This window comes from Sebastes fasciatus, chromosome 1 (genome assembly GCF_043250625.1).
Source record: "Sebastes fasciatus isolate fSebFas1 chromosome 1, fSebFas1.pri, whole genome shotgun sequence".
Taxonomy (NCBI): Eukaryota; Metazoa; Chordata; class Actinopteri; order Perciformes; family Sebastidae; genus Sebastes; species Sebastes fasciatus.
Genome location: NC_133795.1, coordinates 24,321,762 through 24,347,962, shown reverse-complemented (window position 1 = coordinate 24,347,962; position 26,201 = coordinate 24,321,762). Strand labels below are relative to the sequence as shown.

The 26,201-nt window shown below is 41.1% G+C and overlaps 1 protein-coding gene across 3 annotated transcripts in view; it reads right to left on the bottom strand.

The window, feature by feature from the left end:
• The window catches only part of arhgef10la (Rho guanine nucleotide exchange factor (GEF) 10-like a), a 148,821-nt gene that overhangs the window by 59,100 nt on the left and 63,520 nt on the right, over positions 1–26,201 (bottom strand). For all 3 annotated transcript variants that reach the window (XM_074639229.1, XM_074639244.1, XM_074639238.1), the window contains one exon: positions 11,304–11,404. In XM_074639229.1, coding sequence (XP_074495330.1) covers positions 11,304–11,404 — 101 coding nt within the window. The remainder of the gene's footprint in view (positions 1–11,303; positions 11,405–26,201) is intronic.

Genomic DNA, 26,201 nt, shown 5'->3' with positions numbered 1-26,201 from the left:
CTTAAACAGATACAAGATAAATGTGATTTGAGCTTCATGACAAGAGAGCTAGAGGAAATTACAGACCAGATAATATATTCTCTGCAACATCATAATATAAGTTGGTCAGAAAGCAGTCAAAATACTGCGATTTCACTGAAGGAAAACCGCATTTGACTCCATTTGGCACTTAAGGGTCTGTTCTTAAAACAACTTCACACTGGTGTCAGAGGCAAACTCTGTATATATACCATCACTGAAATAATCTATAAAGAAAAAATCAATACTGCATTAAACTAGTAATAAACTAACAAAATGATATGGCAAATCGGAGACACAAGGCAAGGATGTAGTCTGAGTACTACATTATTTAACATTTATATTGATGAGTTGTCATGCGTATCAGAGCAGGAAATAAAATGTCTCCTATATGCTGACAGCCTTATCAAACTACTCTCTCCAGCAAAAGAGCTGTATACATCTGGAAATATTAATAGCAAAACAAGAAGAGAGTAACGGGATCAGAACAGATCCAGGAGGCAGAAATGTAGTTGTCATTTTACTAATTAAAGGGCGGGTCCATCTGCGTTATTTCCCATTTCTTCCAAATGAAAAACACCCACTCAGCTGTTAGCAAAATGCAGTGACGTAGGTTACCAAAGTAAGCTGATCAAAAAGGTTATGAATAATGTGAACGCTAGCACTAGCTGAGTCAAAGTTTTGAAATTTTTTTGAAGCGGGGATGTTTGTATACTCCCGTGTTCTGTGAGATAAAATTACTATTTTTGTCAACGCAGTCTGGTGGCTCTGAGATGAGCAATATAAAGGCTTCAGTTCCCTGTCGGAAAGGGCTGTCTGATGTCGAGGTAAATCGGCTGGGGACGGGAGCCGCAGAAAAATATATTTATTTATTTGTATTTATTATTTTTTATTTATTATTTTAACCACCTAAAAAAATCAATATCAATTTAAGTGTGCGCAATATTTAGAATATTTTCACCTCTTTACTTTGCCATCAGACAGACCTTTCCGACAGGGAACTGAAGGTGTTATATCGCTCTATTCAAAGCCACAAGACTCAACAAAAACAGTATTTTACCTTGCAGAACACAGGAGTTGCTGGTCTACCGCTGTATCGATCGGTTAGTTTGTTTGAGTAATTGTGAGACTTTCGGATCCAAACTACAACAGTACATTGCTTAGCTTCCATGCCGATATATCTGTCTTCTTCTCCAGACTGGGAGCATGTCGAATGCCATTTAAGTTACTGTACGTAACGTTAAAACACTGACTATACTGTACATGTAGCAGCATCATCATGCAGAAACCTACGTCAGGTCACATGGGAAAACATTTTTAGAAGGGCTGAGTAAAATAGCATTTGGTTCTAAAACATACAAACTTCAACCAAAATGTGATTGTTAAGATTTAAATACATGAGGACCTCCACTGGGAAACGAGTGAATGATAAAAAAACGTCAGAAAAATAATGGACCCGCCCTCCAAGGTCAAACGCTCACACATACCCACAGCTTGGCTTTACCATGAGCTCACCCGGGTGGTTTGACGCTGTAATAAAGAGACTGAAAAGACATGCATGTTGAGGCACATGTAAACATAACATTGCCTGGATGTAAGTGAATGTGTATGTGGTGCAAAGCTCAAAGGGAGGAAAGCGGTGGGCTTTCACAGGGCAGGTTACCACCTGATTGGGCAACGAGGGAACTAATTGTCTCAAGATAAACCAATAACAAGATGGTTACAGATCTATGCCTGTTCTCTCAGAGCTGCTGGGGTTATACATCCACTTCTAACTTCTATTTCCAGTGTCTAATAAAATCGTGATATTACATTAAACCTGGGTCTGCAGTTGCTGCATGGATGCATTGCATGGAAGACTGCTGACAGCTAGATTGGTGTAGTGATTCCCAAACAGGGGTATTTGTACCCCAGGGGGTACATCAGCAGTTGCCAGGGGGTATGTGGAAAGATTGCAGAGTAGCTCAGCTAGTTTGAAAAAATAAAAACTATCATTTAGCAAAACAAAAAACAACAACACATATGTGTGTGTTTTGGAGGAAAACACTATTACAAATTGGTACGTGGCAATGTGATCTGTAGCATCTTCTAATTCTTCTGGGAACAATCTAAAATTTGTGAAAACTAAAAGTGCAAAAGTATTAACACTACACTGTGTCACTTTTTATGTTTTGAAGAATAAATTATAGAGTTCTACTGTGCAGCAGTTTATTTATATACAGCGTTAGCTAAAGGCAATCTGTATGAATAATGAGATTCCACAAGCTTAGGGTTAAGGTCACTTCTATGCACTGTGTAGTCAGTCCCAGCTACTGTACAATAACTATGTATAACAACATCATTTGCGAAGGTGTACGGTTGGAATACTAAGTAGGGAGATTAAGTTTCTCACTTTCTTTATTCCAACCATGCTTTTGTTTCAAGTCTTTTGCTGATGGAGATTAATTTGCAGAGCATGGCGCTCTATCAACCCCAGTGACACAAAGGGCAGAGATATAGACTAATTAAATACACCAGTGCAATTGATATTTCCCATGGATCAATGCGAGCGTAGGATCTGTTAATTAAATCCGTGATAATGTTTACTCATCATAAACATTTCCCATGTTTGAGCACGGCGAGATAGGAAGATAATCTTTGCCGGCTGACAGATTAATTTTTAGGGCTAAGGGAAAATCCCTCCAGCTCATACAGAGTGAACGCCTTTATTTTTTGCGAGGGGAGCGTTCTGTTGGATGTTTATTTTAAAAGTGTTATCTAAGGAAATCTTTCCAGCTTCTTTATTGAGTAGACATACTGTAACAGCACAAAACAAAAAGATAACAGTTACACATGAGGTTTAGCTAATGTAATTTAATTAGTTCAAATTAGGGTATACAGTAACCCACAATATGTTCATTTCTGTATCTCTAATTATAATGTTATAGCTTAGAAATACTCAGGTTGCTGGGGAGGGGGTCAAATAGACTCGTGGGAGGGCGGGGGTAAAGAGTGGGTTAACCACCTAAATCATGAAATCCAATATGTTATTTACATGGCCTAGAAAAGTCCAATCAATATGTGTGAACAGCTCCTCTCTCTCAAAGCCAGAAACCAGAGAAGTAAGTTTAAAACCTGTGATGTCATAGGGTATAAAGTCTGGAGCTGCTCCATAGACGATGAATGAGAGACTGTTTTATGGACCCACAGTTGTTTTGTTTTCTTCTTTATACCAAATGAGTTTTATTCTAGTGTAGTATTCTGTGTTGTGAAACAGAAAATGTTCCCATATACTCAGACCATTCCCTTGGGTACTCTCAGTGTCATCTTTTACATCTTTCCCAATTCATTGTCTATGGAGCAGTTCCACACTTTATACCTTATGACAGTGGCTCCCAGCTTATTTTCCTTGAAGCCATCTCTACTTGTATCTAAGAAAAGCTGAGCCTCCCCCCTCCATATTTTCTGATGTCATCACCCTAAAAAATTACAAATACTCAAACAAAATCCTCAATTTTAATAAAGTGATTCAGTTTATTAAATGAGCAAACAGTTTTTTGACCTGAGAGAAAATTTTGTTTTTGAAAGGCTAAATGCCAACAAATATGGCTTGAATCAGAATAATTCTTAGATAAAAACATATTGTGGATTTTGGAAATGATAACTTCTATCTTTTTCCAATAAATGTTGACTTTTAGACTTTACAACACTCTATATAAAATAAAATAAATACATATAAAATACATCAACACCACATTCATTAATTTTGAAGCTTTGATGTGTCTTAAAAAAGGTGGTTGCTAACAAGTGGCTAAATGAGACTACAAAACATCACGCTGACTCGTCCACCTTTACAGCCTCATTGCGTATACTCACGTTCATGTGACTGTGGTGTAGTTCATTTATAGCCTAACGTTAGTTTTTTACTTCTGCCGATTGCATTCACACTTCAAAAATCATAAAAGTGGTGTTCATTTGTGGAGATTACTTTATGGAACAAAACATGTAAGTATCATAAACGATTTTTTGCCACAGAGCTTATTTTCTGCAATAATCCAAAAACCCAATGGAACAATCCCATTGGCTTTTTATTGAGGGAACCTGTGCGAGTCTAACTTCTGGGTTGGCCTACCAAAATATGTCATCCCTGTAGCACTCTATATGTAATTACCTTAGTGAATAGATGTAGATGTGTTATGCCATGTCAACACAATAGTTCAGTTACTTGATTTTCCATGTACAATGTCTCCTCCATAAAGGGGAAAAAAGAAAACCAATACAAATTTGGTAACAAAAAAAGGGTATGTAATTTGAACAGATATAAAGAAACCAGCCGCCACAGCAGCCAAGCAATCTGAATCCTCGGGCTAATGAAAGGAAAGCCCTTGCAGTCTCTCCTATAAAGCCCATGCAGCAGGGTGGGTTTTGCATCCTCCCCCCTTGCTCGTCTCCTGCGCAGTATACATCGGCATGGCACAGGTTATCACACAGTGGATTAAGAAGGCGTGTCGGAGTGTGTGCAAGAACCTCCAAGCTACACTCCACTCATCTATTGATCCGTGTGCACGGGAAAAAAGCGAGAGACCGGCACACTTAGCAGTGTAACCACAGGCAACAGCCCCCTGCCTGCCCTCTGTTCCTGCAGTGGGACTGATTGCTTGTCTCAATCATCCTTTCACCCCCTCCCCAGCCACCTCTACACACACTCACATACACATAAACACTTATGCCCACACAACCTCAACAGCTCTCCCTCTCTTTGCCCACATACATTCCTCCGCTTCTGTCTCCAACGTCTCTGCGGCAATCTCTCATGATTTGACGGCCTCTTGTTCTTCTTGTGAGGGCCATCAAAGTATGCAGCCTTAACCCTGTCTGAAAGGGCTGGGACTGCATGGTAGGAAGCAATTAATTCTGCAGCGAGAAAGCCCATTAATTAGGAAATGCTTCTGGTTATTTTGCGAAGACCCCTTCAGAAACAGCAGGGCCACTCAGAGAGACATAAAAGATGCAGTGGCACACAGGGTTATTAATGGACCCCGGGGTTTTTGGCGGAGCACCACCGTGGGGTAATTCTTGCTTTCTATTTCAAGGCCTCATAACTATGCCACATGCACTCACAAAGTGACACATGCTGTTTACTGGAAAATCAGGCTTGGCTGCCATATTATATCATGTAAAGCCTGACCAAAGCCTGACCACCAGAGCAGCTTAAGCATCGTACTAAAGTACAACGATCTCCGGTCTTTTTTAAAAGCCACAACCATCCACGAGCTGCAAAGTTTTATGGAAATGCTCAAGGTGCAAACGGGTTCAGAGCAAGCCTCACGGCATTAACAAGGCATTGTTAATGGGCAATACGCTGATAGGACTTTAATACAGCATGCAGGAATGTCACTAAAAGCCACTGATATTCACACATGTGGCACAGGGAAGTGCCGCTAAGTACAGCAGTGTGGTATCGCTGTGTTTCCAGTAAATGGAGGTAACAGGATAAACACTGGTGTGAAGATGGGTCTGGGAAAATGACTTTTGTGATGTCTAATCACTCACTAAATCATGCATGAGAACATTAGCTATTTGCGGTGTCCACCATTCAGGGACATTTCGGAGCACGGCACCCATTTCAAACTAAACAAGACCACGGTTCGGCGCGTTTGAAATGCCGATTCAACTGTAGGTCTCCCTTGAGCACAGGGCAGGCCTGCCTCCGCCTGCAATGACGAGGAAGCCTCGATGACGGTACACCCATCCGTGAAATTAAATCAACAACTCACTTATTGTAATTACATTTGGCTAAATGGGAAGGCAAAGTGTGGGTGTAATACAATTAACATGTAATTGTCATCCTGACCAGGTTGGCGCTGATCTATTTCCCCAAGGGATCCAATGAAATCCATCACCCCGCCCTCATCCCTACCATTAGTTTTTAGATGAGCGACTCAATGAGTACCAGCAAGTCACACTGCTGCTGTGTATGTGTGGTCATGAGTCAAGCATTATATGTGATCTTGATGCTGCAGCTAACTTGGAATGGTATACTTCTTACTGACTTTTTAAAATCCCAACTGAGTTATTCACATATTCTGAGTTACTGTACATGTCCTCATAGATGCGGGAAGTGGGGGTGCTGCAGCATCCCCTGTTTTTTCTGTAGGACTTTTGTTGAACTGCGATGCAAAATAAAAATATATATTATTCAAATATTTTTTATTCTCTCCTCATACGAACATCCGCGGGGGGAATGCTCATCGGTAGATCCTCACTTGTCTCCTGTATGAAGCGGCTGTATCCTCACTGTCCTGCATTATTATAGTTACCGGGTTATGGGTCATCCATAAACTGCATCACTCCCTCTTCCCCTCCTTGCAGTTCTCATATATTAGCTCCGTGTTGCTGACTGCGTAGTTGCTGTGGCTGCTTCGACATATGTTGATGTTCAAGTTTGCTTTTCTAAAATCAGGGGGTTTCCCTGCCATCGCAAAGTGTTTTTTCGTCGTGTAAAAACGATTTAAATAGGTTTTAAATCTCAGAGGGATTATCCTGGAAAAATAAAGGTTAGATAAAATATGAATAAAACTGTATTTTTGAGATTTATTTATTTTGGGGTGATATAATTTAAGTATGAAACAAAATTAAAATATGACTTATCTTAATGTTAAATATTGTAGAACTAGATACTGACAGACAAAGCAAAGCTCACTATATTTAAGTAAATTCAAATAGGTCATATAAAAAATGTAGGCAAATAAAAACACTGACTCAGTTGTAGCATATCATTAAAAAGTGGAAAGTTAAAGCACACACACATCTGACAGCCTGCATTCAGTTCCTAACAATTGAAAACATCTGCATCAGGTAGGGTTTTAAAACCTGACCCGCCAGATGTTTTTTACACACAAGCATCTGAGGAGCCGTCATTGGAAACTGTTTGGAAAAGGCACAGGTACTTTAAAAAAATACTCGGCAGGTGATTGGGTGAACCGTCTGTCAATCAAACTCTTGCCGAAGCCAGTCGGTTGAAGAGTGAAAACATCTTTTCCATCGAGAAAAGCCTTCAGTGCTGTTTTTTGTTCTTGTTTCATTGAATACTCTCCAGTTCTGATATAACTGATGCCATGCAGGTAAAGGTTATTTATTTATGCACACTAAACAACTTTTCTAAGCATGTAACATGAAGTTCTCTTAAAGTGTCCTAACCCTGAGTCGAACCTTAACTAACGCTCTTTTAAAACATAAATTATGTAAGCTGGTCATACATATCAAATATACACCAAATCGTAACAACCATATATGACCTTACACAACGCGAACAATGTGCATTAATTAATACTGTACTGTATATATTAGCTGTAATTAATTTGAGTTCATAGTTTACTTTTTTCATTTACATCCTGCGATCGTATAGAGGATGAGGAGCTATAGAAAATAAACAGATAGATGAATTTCGTACAGGCAGATCATTCCGTTTATACGTTTGGAAAATGATTTGTTATTCATTCCAATTAACTAGGCTGCTATATTTGTGTTTATGACCTCCTCGCTCTCATTAGATGATCATGATGAACATTTCCTTATTAACCTGAGTGAGTGAGACATGAGAGAGAGGATTGACATTGCGTGGTCTGTCAATGTCAATATGTCTATAAATGCATATAAACCATGCGAGAGGAAGGTAAATGGGAAACCTTGGATGAGAGCCTTGGAGAAAAAGAAGAAAAGTACAACTTTTTAAAAAATCTTCAGTATTCAAAGTTGTTCCGTTTGTTTGTCTTCCAATCAATACTATCAGTCTCTAGGTATGGTTGTGTTTTGTTAGGGCTGCAGGGATTTTAAAATGGCAGCGATACATGATATGAGAGTTACTGCTATTGAGAGATAGTGTGAATTGTGAAATAACAAAACCAGCCTCTGTACAGCTACTCTCACTTCTAACTCATCAAATACCGAAGCTTGGACCGTTCCCCTAGGTGCCTGACACCGATGCACCGAGGCACCGGAGGCTTTCAACGAACTCCAATGTAAACCCATCCACTGGGCAGCTGACGCAGTATAATGACTTATTTTACCTTAGTTTTGTTACATAACTTCCGTACTTAACGCTACTTTAATCTTAACACCAGTTACGTAACAAACTGACTTATTTTACATAACAAATGTACTTATTTTAACTCAACCCACGATCTTTTATTCTAAACCTCACCAAAGTAGTTTTATTGCATAAGTAACCTACGTTGGAAGTTTATTTTTTGAAAAGAGACTGTATGTAACGAGCGGAATCTGTATGTTTCCTGTGGACACAGAAGTTTACTTTGAAAAGCCATTATGCATGTAATGAGCAGAAGCTGACACGCTGTCCCCAGAGGTGGTACCTAGAGTGTCATAGTTTGAAAAAGTAAATAACAAATATAACTTTGCTCATTCATGTAAGCGAGACATTTAACTGAGAGTCCTTTAATCCAATAACTTTCTGTGAACACCAATGTTTATTGTGAAAGAACACTATGCATGTAACGAGCAGAAACTAACACGCCGTCCCTGACAAGTCCAAAACTGACCCAAGAGGGGAACCTAGAGCATCATAGTCTGAAGTGTATGGCCAACTCTAAGTGGGAGGCAGAGTCTCAGGAGAATGTTTGTAAAGCACCAAACACCTCCGGCTTTCTCTTGACCTTCACCCAATGTCTGGGTAGTAAAAAGACAATTGTAACTCTACCCACTCATTTAAACGAGACATTGTTAAAATTCCAGCACATAATGTATTTAGTATATATTGGATTGAAGAGATCAGCCCCATTGTCCCCGATATCTGAGTCAGTATCTGCCCAACATCCGATCCAGTATCAGCATCAGTGCATTCCTAAAAAATATATTTGTCTCTCGCTGTTGACTACCGTACATATTTTTTTCAGAAATAAGGTCCCATGGTGGCCCACCGGAAGGGGAGGGACTACGTCTCTCTATACATGCTGTCAATCATTTTTAACAAGAGATGAGTGAATCAATATCTTAGTAAAACAAGCCTTCTGGTTGAAAGATGGTCTTTATTCTGTGTCTTGAGTTTAACAGATAGAAATCATCTAATTGTTGGATGTCTTGACTGCAGCGGAGGTTTCACTGAAATGTACCGCCTCCTCTCGTTTTACTATCCTTTCATTCCTTTGTTCTCTTACACTTAGCTGCTTTTCATGTTGGTGATGGAGGAGTAAAAGCTTATTTCACTGTTGTTCTCGTTGTAACTTGCCCTTGATAGCAGTGTTGGCCAGAGGCCTAAAACCTTACAACCTTAGATGTTTCAATTTCCCCCCGATGAGTCGAGTGATCTGAAACTTTTCGAAGTCAAAGAAAGGCAAAGATTTCTTGTTTATCTTAACACACGGGAGTATAATGTGTGGGACAAGCACTCGAGGCTACGAGGTAGGATAGCAAATCAGACAAAGACAGATTGGTGCTGACAGTTGTATCATTATAGAGTCGATCAATACGAAAATGAAAACAATGTGCAATATTTACATTTTGATAGCGTTATATCCCTTGTCTTCAGGGTGTGTTTTCCAGGTGTAGGATCAATAAATGTTTATTTGCTATTTTCTTTCCGAGTGAATGCGAAAAATAAATCTGCTTATTTAATTATTTTGAGCAAAAGGAGTCAGAATGGCATACTTTCAATCCTCCTCAAGTCATACTTGATATTGATGGTCTCTATAAACTTTATTGCAGCGCCCTCCTCGTCCGTATGACAGCTATGGATAGCGTGCATGATTTGGCATTGAATATATCACCCATTGTCCACCCAGCAGCCATAAGGGAGGAGAGCGGCATGGTATAACGATGCCACTGTCCTCATCAGTACGCCTGCTGTGTTGCTGATAAAGGTGTGAGCAACATGGAGAGGCTGGGGGGTGCTGCGCTTCACTGCAGCTACAGCCTCCTCTGTGCTCAGCCTGATGCGTTTGATGCCACTCTGACACAAACCATATACAGCAAGCTCTACTGGAGTCTACAGATGTAGTGTGTGCTTCATGCTCCTTCTATACATCCACTGTAGAGGTACAGTGGGGCAGCAGGAGACGGAAAGAATCCAGTGTGTTCTATTTTTTTTTATTGTTTTATATGTGCAAGGATGGAAAGTCTCAAAATGCAGGGGAGGCAGAGTCTCTGGAGATTGTTTGTAAAGCTCCAAACACCTCGGGCTTCCTCTTGACCTTCGCCCAGTGTTTGGGTAGTAAAAAGATAGACAAATATAACTCTGCCCACTCATCTAAGCGAGACATTTAACTGAGTGTCACTTAATCCAATAACTTCCCGCTGAAACCTTGAATGTTTCTGTGCTGACACTCACAGAGATGGCCTCTGGGATCTAAGAGGCCGCAACAATACGACTGGAGCTACACTCAAGCGCAGCGTTGAGAGACATACCGCATGCACAACGAACCCAGAATAAAGTGTGTGTGACAAGGAAGAGCGCTCAAGGCGACGCAGGGAGTAGGAAGGGATGGGGAAGAGAGGACAGGGGTGGTGAGTGGGTTGAATATGCGTGCCATCATGGCCAAATAAGCAGATTAATGTCCTCGGCAGTCCCGGCTCTGTATTTGCCACTGGATGACAGTGCGCATTGATGAACCCCAGAGAGGAAGACCTACAGCGTGGTCAGACTGCATAGTAGGCTTGGGCCCGGGCCGAGCAAGGCGAGGGTTGGAGGAAAGAGGTTAGGAAGATAAAAAAAAGAACTGTGCTGCACCCTGCTGGGCAGGGTCTGGCCAGTCTTTTCCTCCATGAATGTTGACCACTGTTGAGTCTCCACAATCAATGAGATGTCCACAAATTTGAAAGAGGGAGACTTAGCCTTGCAAATCATTAAATAATGTAAAGGAATTCTAAAGCTCATGGCAACACAATTGTTCCTGGATGATGAGTGATGTTTGTTTTCACAATAGATAGACGGTATTTCAGAACAGAGGTTATTAATTTAACGTTGTTTAAAAAGTTTGCCTCTTTCCTCAGCACATGAACTTCAGACGCCCCAGTTGGAAGTCTCGGTTTTTCTCTGATTATATAAGTCGTAACACCAGTTGTGCACTTAGCCAATGGAGAGTGATCCAAACACTGGTGATGTGTCTGATCCTCTGACTTAAAACATTGTTATTACATTTCATCACATTACATCATCCTATTTAAATAGAAATGGCATAGTAATCCTTTCTGTGCGTGCACATGCACGAGTGTGTGTGTGTGTGTGTGTGTGTGTGTGTGTGTGTGTGTGTGTGTGTGTGTGTTTGTGTGTGTGTGTGTGTGCGCGCGCTTACGTTGTGCGATCTTGGCCAAGTGCAGACGGTTGACCCAGGAGATCTTACTCAGGGGGTTGGGTGTGTTGAGGACCACCATGAAGCTGACAGGACGCCCTGACCTGGAAGAGAACAGACAATCACACAGATGTATTGATATTGAATTTTTTTAACATGTTTGTCGCAAAGTCTTCACAGAAAAACACAAGATATAAAGATTATCGCTGGTCAGCGACCGTTGTTGAAAGTTACGTGGTATAATAATGAGTATAAAAAATGAGAAAGTCCACTAAAGGGCAGATGGGAGCGGTGGTGGATCGGTCAAACAAACACAAGACTTTCACCCATGAGATCGCTGTTCGTGTCCCGTGTGAAACCAAAAGTAAACATTGACTTTACGCTTGTTACGTAACGTTGTTATGCCTGTTAGGTAACATTACGTAAAAAAGTATAATTAAGTTAATTACGTTTTTATGGTTGTTGCGTTACTTTGTTGCGTTACTTTGTTGCGTTACTTTGTTGCGTTACTTTGTTGCGTTACGTTGTTGCGTTGCGTTGTTGCGTTACGTTGTTGCGTAACATTGATGCATTACGTTGTTGCGTTACGTTGTTGCGTTACTTTGTAACATTACGTTGTTACATTGCGTTGTTACGTTGCATTGTAACATTAAGTTGTTATGTTACGTTGTTTTGTTATCACGTTATTATATTAAGTGACGAGCATTTATGGGGATCTATTGGCAGAATTGGAATATAATATTAATATGTATGTTTTTTTTAAGTTATAAATACCTCAAAATAAGAATTGTTGTGTTTTCATTACTGTTAGAATGAGCCGTTTATATCTTGATAGGGAGCGGGTCCTCCTCACGGAGCCAGCTGCCATGTTTCTATAGTAGCCAAGAACAGACAAACCAAACACTGGCTATAGGTAGGGCCATAAGCCTGAAGTTTCAGTTGGTTGCAATTTGCAACGTCGCCACTAGATGCCGCCAAATCCTACACACTGCACAAACACTATGATGTTTTTTCTAACCTTAACCAAGTAGTTTTGTTGCCAAAACCCTTAACAATCATTTCACAACGTTACCCATGTGACATTGTGCATTTTTGCAAAGTGATACGAGGCTGACATGAAACGTATTGATGTAACATATTTTTGGTTTAGAAACATCGTCATTCAACGTATCCATAGTTTGCAGAAACGTACAATGTCAACATTTTTTTTCTGGTGATTGGGTTTTGCTGGTTTAATCTTTTGGGTTTTTCATTTCATAATTTGATCAGGTCAGACCGTCTCTGTTGTTGAGGCCCAGGAGTGATCCTAGTATTTACTAGGATTTGATATAGAGCGGCTACAACTGCATTTCATCCTGTATTGTGTAATGACAGAAAGCTGAACCTTGAACCAAAATGTAATCCCTTCTGGTTCTGCTGCTTTCATTTTGATCTTTTGAGTCCAACAATATTATAGGAGTGCAATGCTAGATTGGTGGAGTAACCTTTAAATGTTACTGTAACTGTCATAGCTAGATACTGAAGTAGGTTATTGAAATAGAGTTATTACAGTAATTAAACTGGGTCAATTTTCAGTGTGAGCTGTTTCCTCCAGTTATTTATTTATGCTAAAATACCTGCTTACAGTTCATCTGTGTGGAAAAATGTTGTTAGAGAAAATATCAATAGACCACAGTGCTGAACCTATAAACAAATATAAATGTGCAGGCTGTTTAAAAAGAGGCTTGTATAGATATTTAAGCCTCCATTGCCAAAATAAGAGAGCAGAGGGGCATTCAACAGGTGGAGCTCCGAATGCAGAAGACAACCCTGACTAAACTGCCACATGCATTGGATTCGCTTTCAGTGCCACCACAAGCAGAAATGACCTTAGATGAAACTAAAAACCAATGCCCATGCATTCCCATAACACGCATGGTATGCCTGGTATGCTGGAAAAAGAAAAGATCAAACTATGTGGCATTTAAACAAAAGAAAAGTGATTTCTATTTTCTCTTCTGCATTGTGGTAAAAGAAAAAAAAACAATTTCCAGCTTCCCAGGGAATAATGACACATTCCAATCCCAGTAAATAATCACTTTAAAGTGGCAATCTCAAAGATTTTCATTTAAATAAATGTCTGTTAAGTCACTATCCATCACCAAAGGAGGTAACACAATGGTGACTGAGCCTGTGGCCCACTGATTATAGGGATGTCACGATACCAGAAATTTAGTAGTCAATACCAATACCAATTCCACGATTCTCGATACCAATTCGATGCCATGGTAAAAAACAGAAGTGAAACAGTAAATCCCATGTACTTCACCAGTTTGCATGCTGGTTTTTGTTAGGAAGTTAAACAGGTTTATTCAAGTTTCTCGCCAAAAACTAAATTTTTAAGATTACATTTGAATACATCATGATAACGTTAAAATGTACCTCCGCTCAATACTCATTCACTGAATAGAGCCTGAATGCATCATAATGCAAATCAATGACATGTCCCGCGTTGAAACTGGCAGGACGAGAGCTAGTTAACATTAGCTGTTAACAGCCGGTAAGCAGCACAGTCCTGCAGAGACAACAACTAACATCTAATATTAACTAGCTCTCCTCCTTCTGATTTCCACACAGATTTGTTGTCCGCAATGTAGTATTATCAGGTTAAAGGGATACGTCGATAGTGAGTTTACTGTGTCCCAAACACATTTTCTATCGTCCACGGGACGACGGAAGGTCATTAGCCTCAAGCCCTAATGGTACCTACGGTCCCTGCAGTACTGTAGAAAAACGAGTACTGTAATGTTTTCAGAATTTTGGTATCAATTTGGTACCGAAGTATCGGTTATGAGCGTGACTCTGACCGCTATCGTTCATCAAAAATGCGTTTTCAAAATGAGACAATGTTCATTTTCATCATCTTTTCACAGCGAATCAGTTTGAAATATTGCAGGGAGTAATGGCTTCTCAGCGAGGTAATCAACTACTTTCACTTTCGCTGTTCGCAGACCCATGCCACGTGCAGCATAAAATCAGATTACGGTTGCTCACATAATGATGAAAAAGTGAATTGAAAAAGGCCAATCATTGCCTGACTTCTTTATTAAAATGACACAGTTTGTTTTGCTGCCCCCAGTATTCTGGGACCTGAGGTATTAAACTGCATTTGCTGTTACCACCAGTAGGGTGTTGCCAAATCAACCAGGACTGAAATCTTAAGGATTGACAATTTAACACTATGTTTAACCCTATAGCTGACAAACTGACACTCAAATAACACTGAAATGAAAAAATGGACCTTGACAGTAGCCATAGGGGAACACACAACTTTCCCATCACCTCTTACTTTATCCTGAACATCAGGTTGAATTTACTAGGGGGGTTTGACATCACAAAAGATCACGAACGTGTAGGATTTTGGTATAAAATGTGCAAAATTGCATGGTTGACATGTACTGTAGATGTGCTGTATAAAAAAAGAGAGCAAAACAATACCGTCAGAGAAACAGGGCGCCAACAAGGAAAAGACATTTTTCATTTCATGGGACTTTAAGTTTAATACATCAAGATCTTTTTTTTGTCAGTGCTGCTGCTTGCCTGTTTGTAGGTTTACAGAGGTTCAGTCCAGTAAGCTAAGGCTTTATGATTTCAGCTTTCAACATTCAGGGCAGGTTGCGACGACCACACGGGTAACAGTAAATCACTTCTACATGCGCTCAAAATGCCACCAATGTGTTTGCACCGCTGGGCTCAGGCACGAACAGTACAGGCTGTGATTAGTGAGGGACTTGCAGCACTTGAATTGCTGACAAAGTGAATGCTGGTTCCGATAGAAAGGTGTCAGAACACACAGGGCATCGCAGTTTGTTGCGTATGGGACTGCAGACCGGTCAGGGTGCCCATGCTATCCTAATGTTATGGCTGATCGGTGTATATATATATATACAGTATATATTAGGGCTGACAAAATTGACAGGATGTCGCCTTATCGTTTTAACGCTACTAATTTAACGCATTAACGCAACTTGCAATTTTTAGGTTCAGAGAACAGCTATTCGAGGTGAGAGAGAGAGAGAGAGAGAAAGAGAGAGAGAAAGAGAAGTAGTATGTTAATTCAGTGTATAAATGACTTCACATTATCCCCCACTTTCCACCTACTTTTCCATGAAAATTTCACAAATTGTTTCAAAGGGTTACTAATAACTCAGGATTTGAATATTTTCATGTCTGGGAAAAATTCATGATTAAATGGGTTAAACAAACAAACTTAAGCTTGTTTACATAAATTTAAAAAATGCATATGTCCATCTTAACTGGACATTCTTTATGCTGTTTTGTGAAGTGAAGAACAAATTTCTTGGCCTTTCTTAAAAATCTCAATAAGCCTTTTTTTGCCTGGTTTAATAAATGAGAAAGTGTGTGAATACCAAACCTACAAATGGACAGAGGAGAAGTGTATTATGCTGCTGGAATGGTGTGAAACATTTCTATGAATCTTTTTTTCGCCTTGAAACTGGGTCGGCGTTGGAATTCATTGTAAAAGCCATGAATTCAAGCCGACTGCACCTGCATGCCATTCTCTGCAAAGGAGCAAGCTACAAACTTTTCAAAGGCACCTTTCAAGCCTGCAGGGGGTGAGCGCTTGATGTTCAAAAGATCGATTTTTGGTGGAACATTCCTTTAACCTCCAAAAGCCCACAATATTCCGGTAAACCAAAAAACAAACTTAGTGATTACTGTTCATGAATTAATGAAGGCGTTCAAAAGTTTTACAAAAGGTAAAGAGACAGATGTTTTGTCTTATGCACTATGCTGACTAATCTATGCATATATCTCCATTATGAAGGCATAATTTAAAGAGTTGAAAAATGTCCTGTCTTCCTTTTCAATGTAAATCATATGAACATAGTTTGCTCAAGGCCTTGTAACATGTCAGCTCACACATCTTTCTACTGGGATTTGCATTTTTGCCTCCGTCCCTGTATGGTAATTTAGGTGATTTTGACAAGTGAATATGTTGCCAATGTCTACATTTTCATACAAGTGTGAGCAAGTGCATATTTCTTTGTGGTTCCCATGCAGAATAAGAGAAGGCAGAGTTTATTCACATCTCAAACTAGATTTACCACCTCGTGGTCGTATGCCTCCGCCAACCAGTCAAGTTGCACAATCATGTCTGTCCAAAATGTCATCACTTCATCATTTTATCCTGTTAGACATTTCTGTGAATTTGTAATAATTAGCATTTGAGAGTTATGGCCAAAGATGTGTTTTGTGAGGACGTTGACGGACGGGGGGTGGGTTGGATGGATAACCCAAAAACACAATGCATCCAGCCACAGCTGTCACCAGCACGGAGGAAAAAAAATATACAAAACACTGATTTGTTTCTGACTAAAAAAAAAGCCTCCGGGGGCAAAGGTTGAGGTTGGGCTGAGGTTGCACTGCTCATTGTTTACAGTCCGCTTAGGAACTTGAGATGCGAGGATGGAGTTGCAGTTTAGAGACGATGTGCATGACCGAATTGTTTCACAAGTAGCCAGTTTACTAGAAAATGTTAAACCAATGAAAACTAAATCATCTTCACACGATAGCCGGTTTATTCCGAGAATGCGTTCCGCCTCTTTTGCTCTCCACACGGACTGTTTACCTGCATTCAACCACAGCCTGCTCGTACGTACTCGGACTACAAACGGAAACCTGAAGGCTCGGAAACCAAAATTTAGTTCTGTTGCCTACAGTTTCTGCATACGAGTCATAGATATAAATTCAGAATCTGTTTATAGAGATTATGCAAAAATAACTGAAAATTGCATTTAGGAAGTGCAATATGAAAGAAATTGGTGCCAGTAGTGACTGTATTAAAGTGTGTCAAATAAGACTAATTATTAAAATCAGAAAAATTGATGTGTCCTAAATTGCTCAGAATTTTTTACGAGGAATTATTTCAAATTTAATTGAATGGATATAATTTGAGGTGATACATTTTGAAATGATTATGATTCAAGATATGATTTCAAACTTGGTTTCCATCAATTGGCTTCTTACAACAAATTTGTGTTCTTAAAGTCAGCGATTCTATTCCAATACACTTTTAATGAAATGTAGTGAAGATCTCATCACGGTCTGCAAGCTGTCTGTTATGCGCTGAAACAAAATACAGTGATCATTCACAGTCCTGGCTCTGTAAATGGGAAACAAACACAGTGGCTCAGACCGAACCACACAACACTATTCCAGCCAATCGTGCTTGAGTACCAGTAGGAAAACGGGTTTGAAAACTGAAGCCAATGCAGAAGTGCCTTAAACTTGTATTATTTCTAATAGCCAGCAGGGGGCGACTCCTCTGGTTGCAAAAAGAAGTCTGACCGATAGAAGTCTATGAGAAAATGACCCTACTTCTCACTTCATTTATTACCTCAGTAAACATTGTAAACATGAGTTTATGGTCTCAATCGCTAGTTTCAAGTCTTCTTCAATACAGCATGATGTTCATTTAGTAAATTATGGTCCCATTTAGAGTCAAATAGACCATTAAGCAGGCGATGCTTTAGAGCTCGGCTACCTTGTGATCGACAGGTCGCTACCACGGCATTGTCCGGTCTGGGAGTTGTCTGTGTTTTCATCTAACAACTTCAACCCTTTCACAGTGTGTTTTCAGTTCATGAAAGTTAATTGTAACAGTTTGGTCACCTAAAAATTTCTTATTCAGCGTTCAGTTGTACTTAGCTCCGTACCTCTCATGTCACTTCTGGTTGCAAAAGACAGCCAAAATGCAGATCTCGAGGCTTCAAAAGGGCAGTCCACCAACCAATGGGCGAAAAGCCATGGATGTGTAAAGAGAAAGGCAGTGGAAGCGAGAGGGATGGTACATCTTGTCTCTTATTTTTTGACTCCACCTTTAAGACACATGTCATGTGGAGACAAGGGACTTTAGTTTCACTGGTTGTTTACTAGAGGACTGCAGACTCCTTTAAAGTTGCCAAAAGTTAACACTCTCTCTTAGTCTACCACGAGCCATCGGTTGTTGTGTCTCCTTTTATCCCCTCAGGTCTCACTTCATGCGTTGAAAGCGCTGCAAATTGCATGTAGCTGCTGAGAACTGGGCTACAAAGCACAAGATAACATGAAGTAAACGTGTGACGTAGCATGCTGTGAGCTAAAAAAGTGTTTCTCTATACAAAAGACAGCTCAAAGATGACTATTCTTTTCAAATGTCTCCGTATAGACCAACGTGTGTCAGATTCTTAGCTGCTGATTTTTGTCACAAAGTTTCTCATCCTGTGTTGTGACCACAGAAACTGCATCTGTGATGTTGTCTCCTGGTTGACACTTTTACCAGGTAAGCCTTTTTTTCATCTGATCATTCAAGCTGCTGTGTTATTATTTGAGGCAGGGAAGAAGGAGGACAGCTATACAAGCTATCCAAAGAAAGGGACACTGCTGAAGGTAACAGAATATAAAAAAACATGCTATGAAACACAATGGGTTGAATGTCATGAGACCAAGAGCTCAATTCATAACCGCAGAAACTAACCAGCTCTCACCACTTCTTTCTTTTGACATCAAGGTCCCTCAACCTCGAATACCACAGTGGTTTCCAATAATGGAAATGACCCAGGGATAACCATAAGTATGTCTTATGAGAGTGAATTAACAGAGTTACACCAGCTAATAAAAAACACACCTAAATTCAATACCAAAGTCCATCCCGAAATGAGCAATGCAAGGTCTCTCCCAGAGAGAAGTGTTTTCAAGTGGATTTTCTCTTTGCGGGCTCAAGTGAGAGCCAAGACTTCAAACCAATAAATGACTGTTCACCTCTTAAAAGCCTGGAGGCCTACCAGCAGGTCTGGCCTCTATTCGGTCTTTCAGAGGATGTAACGGGCTCAGTTTTAAAAGGCAGGAAAAACTGGCATAGCCATTTTCAAAAGGGTCCCTTGACCTCTGACCTCAAGATATGTGAATGAAAATAGGTTCTATGGGTATCCACAAGTCTCCCCTTTACAGACATGCCCACTTTATGATAATCACATGCAGTTTGGGTCTAAAACCATGCAGTTTTTTGCGTGCACTGCAAATTTGTTTTTTTCGACGATTCTAAAAATGTATTTGAATATTTCTGCATATTGGGGTCCCTAAACAGTCTTGAATTACATAAATTGGGTATGACTGGAAAGCTGAAACTCTTGTGGATCCAATGAGCCCAACTGTATTCATGTGTGATGATGTTAGTCCTCATAGTAGCCATTTCATATAATGAGACCATTTTTTTTTTTTTAAACTTGACCTCACTGTATAAAATGACCTGTGGTGACCTCTAAGATAATCACAGCCTCATGGAACTTTACAGCCATAAGCTAGAGACCTAGAGCATTCAGAGGATGGATGGCTAGCTAGGTGACAATAAGCGGGTTTCTGTGCAGTTTCCTGAACAGAAGTGCTCGCCATCTAATCGCTGAAAAAAGGCAATTCTTGCAGAAATCTCCAAATGTCAAACGTTTTTGATGTCACAGCATGGCTTTTTCTATGGTGTTCCTCAAGGTCTTGGTGTCTTATTGTGGTATTTTGGAGGGATTATTGATCATTTTAATCAATTCTCGAAAGGTAAATAAAAAGGTTAAATTTGGCAACAAATCTGTGTAACAAATGGTATCAACCATGCCCATCACAAACTTACATCATAATGTTCTAAGCCTTTATACACAATTTGTTTTAATTAATTAATTAATTAATTTGTATGTGTTATTTATGACAAGAACAACTTGACACACAGTGTTGACCGCTATCTCAAATTAACCTTCAGGTTCCCAGCTTTAAGGTGATGTACACCACTTCTATGTGACATACAGCTGACTTTTTATCTACCCCTGAACATCCCCTGTCCACTACACCTCTAAAAAAAGGCAGAATGGTAAGGGGTTAATGAACACAGGATGGATGTATACATGCAGAAGTAGTGTTACATGCTACTGTAGGTAGAGAAGCATGCAAACTCATCTCCCAGCTATAAATTCCAACACATTCAGCTTGCCTAAGCAGTTATTTTGTCAAATTTATGTCAGCTTGTTAGACCACTAGCCATGCCCGTGTTTAAATATTCTCTCTCTGTCCTGTCAACTAAAATAAAACATCTTCTTAATGCTGAGCAGGCTGAAGAGAGACTGGCAGCGTCGGCCCTGAGTTAGCAATGACTCAGCTGGTGTCTGTCCATTGACAGGGCCACTCTGTTGTCTGGATTGATCAGCCTTTATTGGAACTACAAGTAAGCTGCCATGGCCAAGGATGAGATGTCTTTTTAAAGCACTAAGCAGCATTCCAAAATAATGGCCCTGTCTCAGTCACCTGTGCGACTATTGCACAGCGAATCTGAGGCGATGAGAGAAAAGAAAAGGAGCGTGCAAGAGAGCGCGTGTGAAAATAAGAGAGGGAGGTGTCTCAGGCACACATGAGGAAGACAATCATTCAGACATTCAGACATCATTAGAAGTTAATTGAGTGGAGAACAGCGCGCGGCCTGAAATTCTGCTTCTATCATACCTGCCGCTGCCCGCCGCAAATTCATTTTCAGTTCATAGAGAAAGGAAGAAAAACGGTAGAGAGGAAGACAGAGAGAGAGAGAGCGAGAGAGAGAGATCGCAGTCAGGAACAGAATAGAGTAAGTAAGATCTCAAACTTCCTTGACATGTTGAAAAAGTGGAGCTTTCACAAAGAGGTGTAATTCATACCATTCGCTGCTTAAATATAGCAGAGGCAATTTGCCGAAAGACAGAAGGGGAGACAGGGTGTGACGAGAATACAACTACTCACTTGGTTGGATTCCTTAGGTAACACTTCATGCCCACACGGCCTCAAACATGCTAAACTGAGCGCAGTCTCCGATTCCTCCCTCCCGCCTGCTGATTGACAGCCGCAGTGCAGGTGTGGTGCACTGCCAGAATAGAGAACTAGGCTCGGGCGCGCTGGCGGAGGGGAGATGAGGAGAGTCAAAGAGGGAGGGGAGAGGGAGGGGGAGAGGGCAGAGCGGGGCGAGGAGCCGGCCCAGCTGATTTATGGGAGCAGGTCAGTGCCGGAGCACACGTGTGACACTAATGCACAAGGACAGGACAGATGTAGGAGTGAGTGCTGAGTGGCAGCCTGTCATGCACCCCATCCTTCAGTTCACCTCCACCCTCCAGAGAAACAAACAGTCAGAGAGAACGTGTGCTTTGCAAAATAGTGAGATGAGTTAAAGGAGACGGTTTTGGTGTCCCTATGAGATCTCGTTGATCTAATTCTGGACGGACTTGACAAATCAGCCACAGACTCACATTACGAGAGAGAGACTTAAAGTGGGTTCAGACTGGATGTGATTTATAGAGGTGACAGGATTGCATGCAAAATCGTGGAGTGGATACAAACAGACACAGGGTTCTCTGTAGGCGGTACAAAATGAGCTAGAAAATAACAGGAACATCTGGAGTTCCTGGTAAGATTTGAGATCAGTAAATTGGAGTTTTCACACCAAACAGTTCTGGGGACCCCCACTAGAGGAACTGCCCACTGGGAAACTTCCCTCCGAGGACTACACACCTTCACAGGCTTTTTTCTGTTTGCATGCGCACAGCTTTTTTAGTAATATAAGAATAAACAAACAAACAATTTCAGTTCAAATTGGCTATCGTTCTTCGGCTCAGTGGGTGTGCTACTGGGTTAGCCTTTCTGCAAACGTTACTGGGTTAGTCTTTCTCAAGGCCTACTGAAAGAGGCTGGGACATGGGTCTTGAGCTATGGGGTATCACACATGTGCAGTGTAACTGGAGCTGCGGTCATGCGTTGCGATTGGCGCAATTTCGGCGAGTGCAGGTCCGGTTTTATTCCTCAAAAGACGCGTTGATGAGGCGTGACATCTCCTCTTTTCACCTTCCTTGGCCTTTGTGCTGGTTGGCCTTTGAGCTAACGCTAGTGGGTCAGCCTTTGTGCTACTGCGTTCGCCGCTGCAGGGGCTCTCACTCGTTCTTTGGCTCAGTGGGTCTGTGTTTTCATCCATTTTTTTTCCATTAGGCGCTGTTGTCTGTGTTTTGTGTTGTCTGTTGTTTACACAGCTAATGGGGTTCTAAAAATGGTGGTTATAGGTGCTGCATTGGCTCATGTGTTTGACCAATCACTGTGCACTCACGTCACTCACAGTTCCTCTTGTGCTGGGAGAGTACCTACTCTGAAATAGAAGCTGAAACCGCGTTCCAAGAACTACGATCATTCCTAGTTTTTGCGGTGCGGACACAATAAAAGGGAGGTTCTTAGAACTCTGAAAAAGTTTCTCGGTCCAAAAATGCCTAATCATTACATAAACACAAACACACACACTCACTGAGACAGCTGATATCCGTAGCACATGATCTGTTGGTGACATGGGCGAATAAAGTGAGGTAAAAATTGAAGCTGACTCTGAACGTATGTTTAGACTGCCATTCCATGAGTGACTGACCACCCCCTCTTGACAACCAACTATGTGCTGCCATTGAGTGAGTCACCAAAAGCACTTTAACACACTATTCCTGTGTATGAGGCAAGTTAGATGAAATGTATTCAATGTGGTTTGACCCTTCATACTGTTGATCACAAGTTAATACCTGGTTGTCACCTTGTGTAACATACACGTCTCTACTAAACCGTAGAATTATACCAGACCTCGTGCAGTAAACAAGGTTGTTAAGTTTGAACTCATTTTAAGTGCTTGGTGAAGTGTTTATTCTGAAGACAGCTATCAGAGGGTGGTGACCTGGTGTAACTGTAGAAATGAAAAGCTAATGCAGCAACTCACATTAATCCTGTTCAACTAGCTCAGAGCTGAGAAGATAGCCGAGAGGGCTGAATTTCACCCCCAAATATCTACTCGGGGTTATAGTCACCCCATAGTGGATACACAGTATATAGGGGCATTTACTGCTTCAGCTTTATTTCATTTTGGGCATCAAATAACTGTATTATGACGGCATGAAAATTCAGGTTTGTGTCATGGAGCCTATATTCTCCACTCCCAATATATCATTTCCTTGAGTGGTATGTATGCTGAGAGGATGATGCACATTTCTCTCGCTCATCTGTTCAACATTTATATGAGAGGGGAATTTGGGCGGGATGTTTGAGACATAAATCATTAGTAAATTAGAATTACCACACTATTGTGGCACGTTCAGTTCGGCTCTTTTCCGGCGCAGGTGTGTTTGTGTATGTAGGTGCAGCGTCGCGCCCCCCTGTAATTTCAGCTGGTAGATCAGCTGTTCGAGCGGTGGAACATCTTAAAACACACTTCATTCCAACCAGACAGAAACAGGTGGTTAGTCTTTCCACTGGTCTCTTCCACTGTTCCAACAATATGGTCCAAATAAACCCTTAATTCATAGTGTTAGATGGGAAAATGTGCCGACCCTACATGCCGTTTTTTCCCCACTGTGGAGCAGATGCTGGGGGGGGTGGGGTTTTGAAAAATGATCGACTAGTTCCCAGTGATTATCGAATAGTAATTTTGCTTAAAATGCACATCCCTACTCCTCAGTAAATGAGCTAAAGAGTACGTTTCCCAATTTGTTTTGACTGCTTAAGCAGCAACACAAACTTTTCCACTACAGTTGAGCAAAGAAAATGTAGCGTAGGTGCCCTCCAGCTCCAGCTCCAGCCCCGCTGCACCTGAGAACTGGCTAAAAGTAGAGAACTGTGGTTATTCTTGGTCACTTCCAGGTGTGAATGTGTCTACATGTGTGAATTTGAAGAAAAGGAAAAAAAAACACAAGCTGTGCCTGGAGAAATAAGGCTGAAAACAGTGGCTACTATTCACTTACCATTATACACTAAAGCACAACGATGGGACACATTTTATAGGAGCACTCTGCCATCTTGAGAAGTACATTTTGAGAGTTAGATGAGAAGACATAGTTCATCTCTGTGAGATCAGTCTGGGACGCAAATGTTCCCTTAAACGGTCGGTTCACAAAACAAGACCAGGTGGAAGCCTAGTCTATGGCTGGACCGTGTTTGGTCAATGTGCTAAATTGTGGCCAAGTTGTTACAGGGATAGTCAGTGGTGTTCATCTGCTATTTGATGCAGTGGTCCCAGTAATATTTGTTCTTAAAGTGTACTGAAGTAGAATCTCATATGACATGATTATGCTCCGTTTGAGTCAAATAATTGAGGACTGCTAAATTCAACAATATAATGATACTACTTCCAACAATTTGTTGTTCTGGATTACTCATCTGAAGTGTTATTGTCCTTTTTCAGTCACTTGCCAACGCACAGTGGACTGGCAATGGTTTGCGTTAAACAGACCAGACTTAGGCTGCAGCCCATGACAATTATGAACATGCCCAAAGCCTCAAATGTCGATCTTACATAAAACATAACACGATAATTGTCCTGCTTCAGCTTCCAGATCGTGGTCGGGAAGCACGGGGGAGACGTTCTTTTGCCTCCAGGGCCGAAGTTGATGCTCACTTCGGGGCTAACATCCTTCACTTTACCCAGCATTTGGGTAACAAGACACGGGAAATTTACTCAGGTCTTGAGGAGCTGCAGTGTTTATTCAGACATACTGAAACGTACACTGTACATCTACTACCACAAGACAACTTTACTGTTACTTTCTTCTCTTCTCCGATTGCCAACACCTGTCTGTTCTGATTCACTGTCGCTCGACCTCACACTTGCTACGCCCACACTACGCACTGAGCTATTCCTTAAACGAGTTATACTACCGTTATTACATATGCATCAAAATGTGTCAACACCTTACAAATAAAGGATTGAAACACCACATTTGAAACACACATACAAGAAAAAATATAAATTTATACAGAAAAACACTGTGACACCAAAAGTTGCAATATATTAGAGCTCCCTCTACATTTCTCAAATGTGGCTTTCTGGGTCGAGCTCTGCAGGTAGAGCAATAAAAGACATTGTCATTTTGAAAGAGCAACGCCCGATGGGGACACTCCAACTCGGTGTAACTTCATCACACACTCACTTATTGACTCACTCAGTGACAGACCTTCGCGTTTATAGTGCTGGCCCCTGCTTTGCTGCAGTCCAGCAAAAAAAAAAACAGAGTAACAGAGACACTGATTCTGAAAGTGCTGTGAGCTCCTCAAATTAAATTCCATTCACCCCCATTGTATTGGGTTGGAAGCAAAAAACTGAGAGATCGACATCTCAAAATCAAATAAAACCCAAACTATCTCGAAGGCTAGATGCCAATAGAGGTAAGCAAAACTATAATTTGTTCTGTAATTACGGTAAACCAACCCTGTAAGTGGGATCCTGCCATGCACCTACCCACAACACACCTCTCTTCATACACATGGAACAATCAGAGAAGCCACTCTCATGTCCAGACACTGAAATATGGTCAAAATGACTCTCCAGAGCCTTTTTAGGAGTCTGTTTGGGTCAGACTCACAGCCCATATCAGTCATACTATGACTGAGAATGCAAGGTCTTGCCATTTGCCTTGCAGGTAAGCCTGCACAGCCTCCATAAAAGGGCCTGTGAAAAAAAAGCAGCTGCAGGCTTACAATACTGTTCCTATGTGTCTATGCCTGTGGTTGCTCCAGCAGACGCAGTAAAAAAAAAGAGGATGTTAATGAACTGCTGTCACACGTAGGCTGGTGCCTTTGAGGCAGCGGTCGGGATTCTCTCCACGTACTCAGTCTGTTTGCAGTGTGGAGGCTGTGATGTGCTGCCTGACTGTAGAGAGTCGCTTGCAGCCAGACAGGAGGGGACCAACTCAGTACAGGGGGTCCCTGCTGCGGCCCCACTCTCACACCAGCAGAGCAAAGGCTCGGATCTGTGAGTGCGTGTGTGTGTGTGTGTGTGTTTCTGCTCCTCTTATGTGTGTGCTTCGTTGTCTGAGATGCATGCTGGCTTGTGTGCAGGTGCAT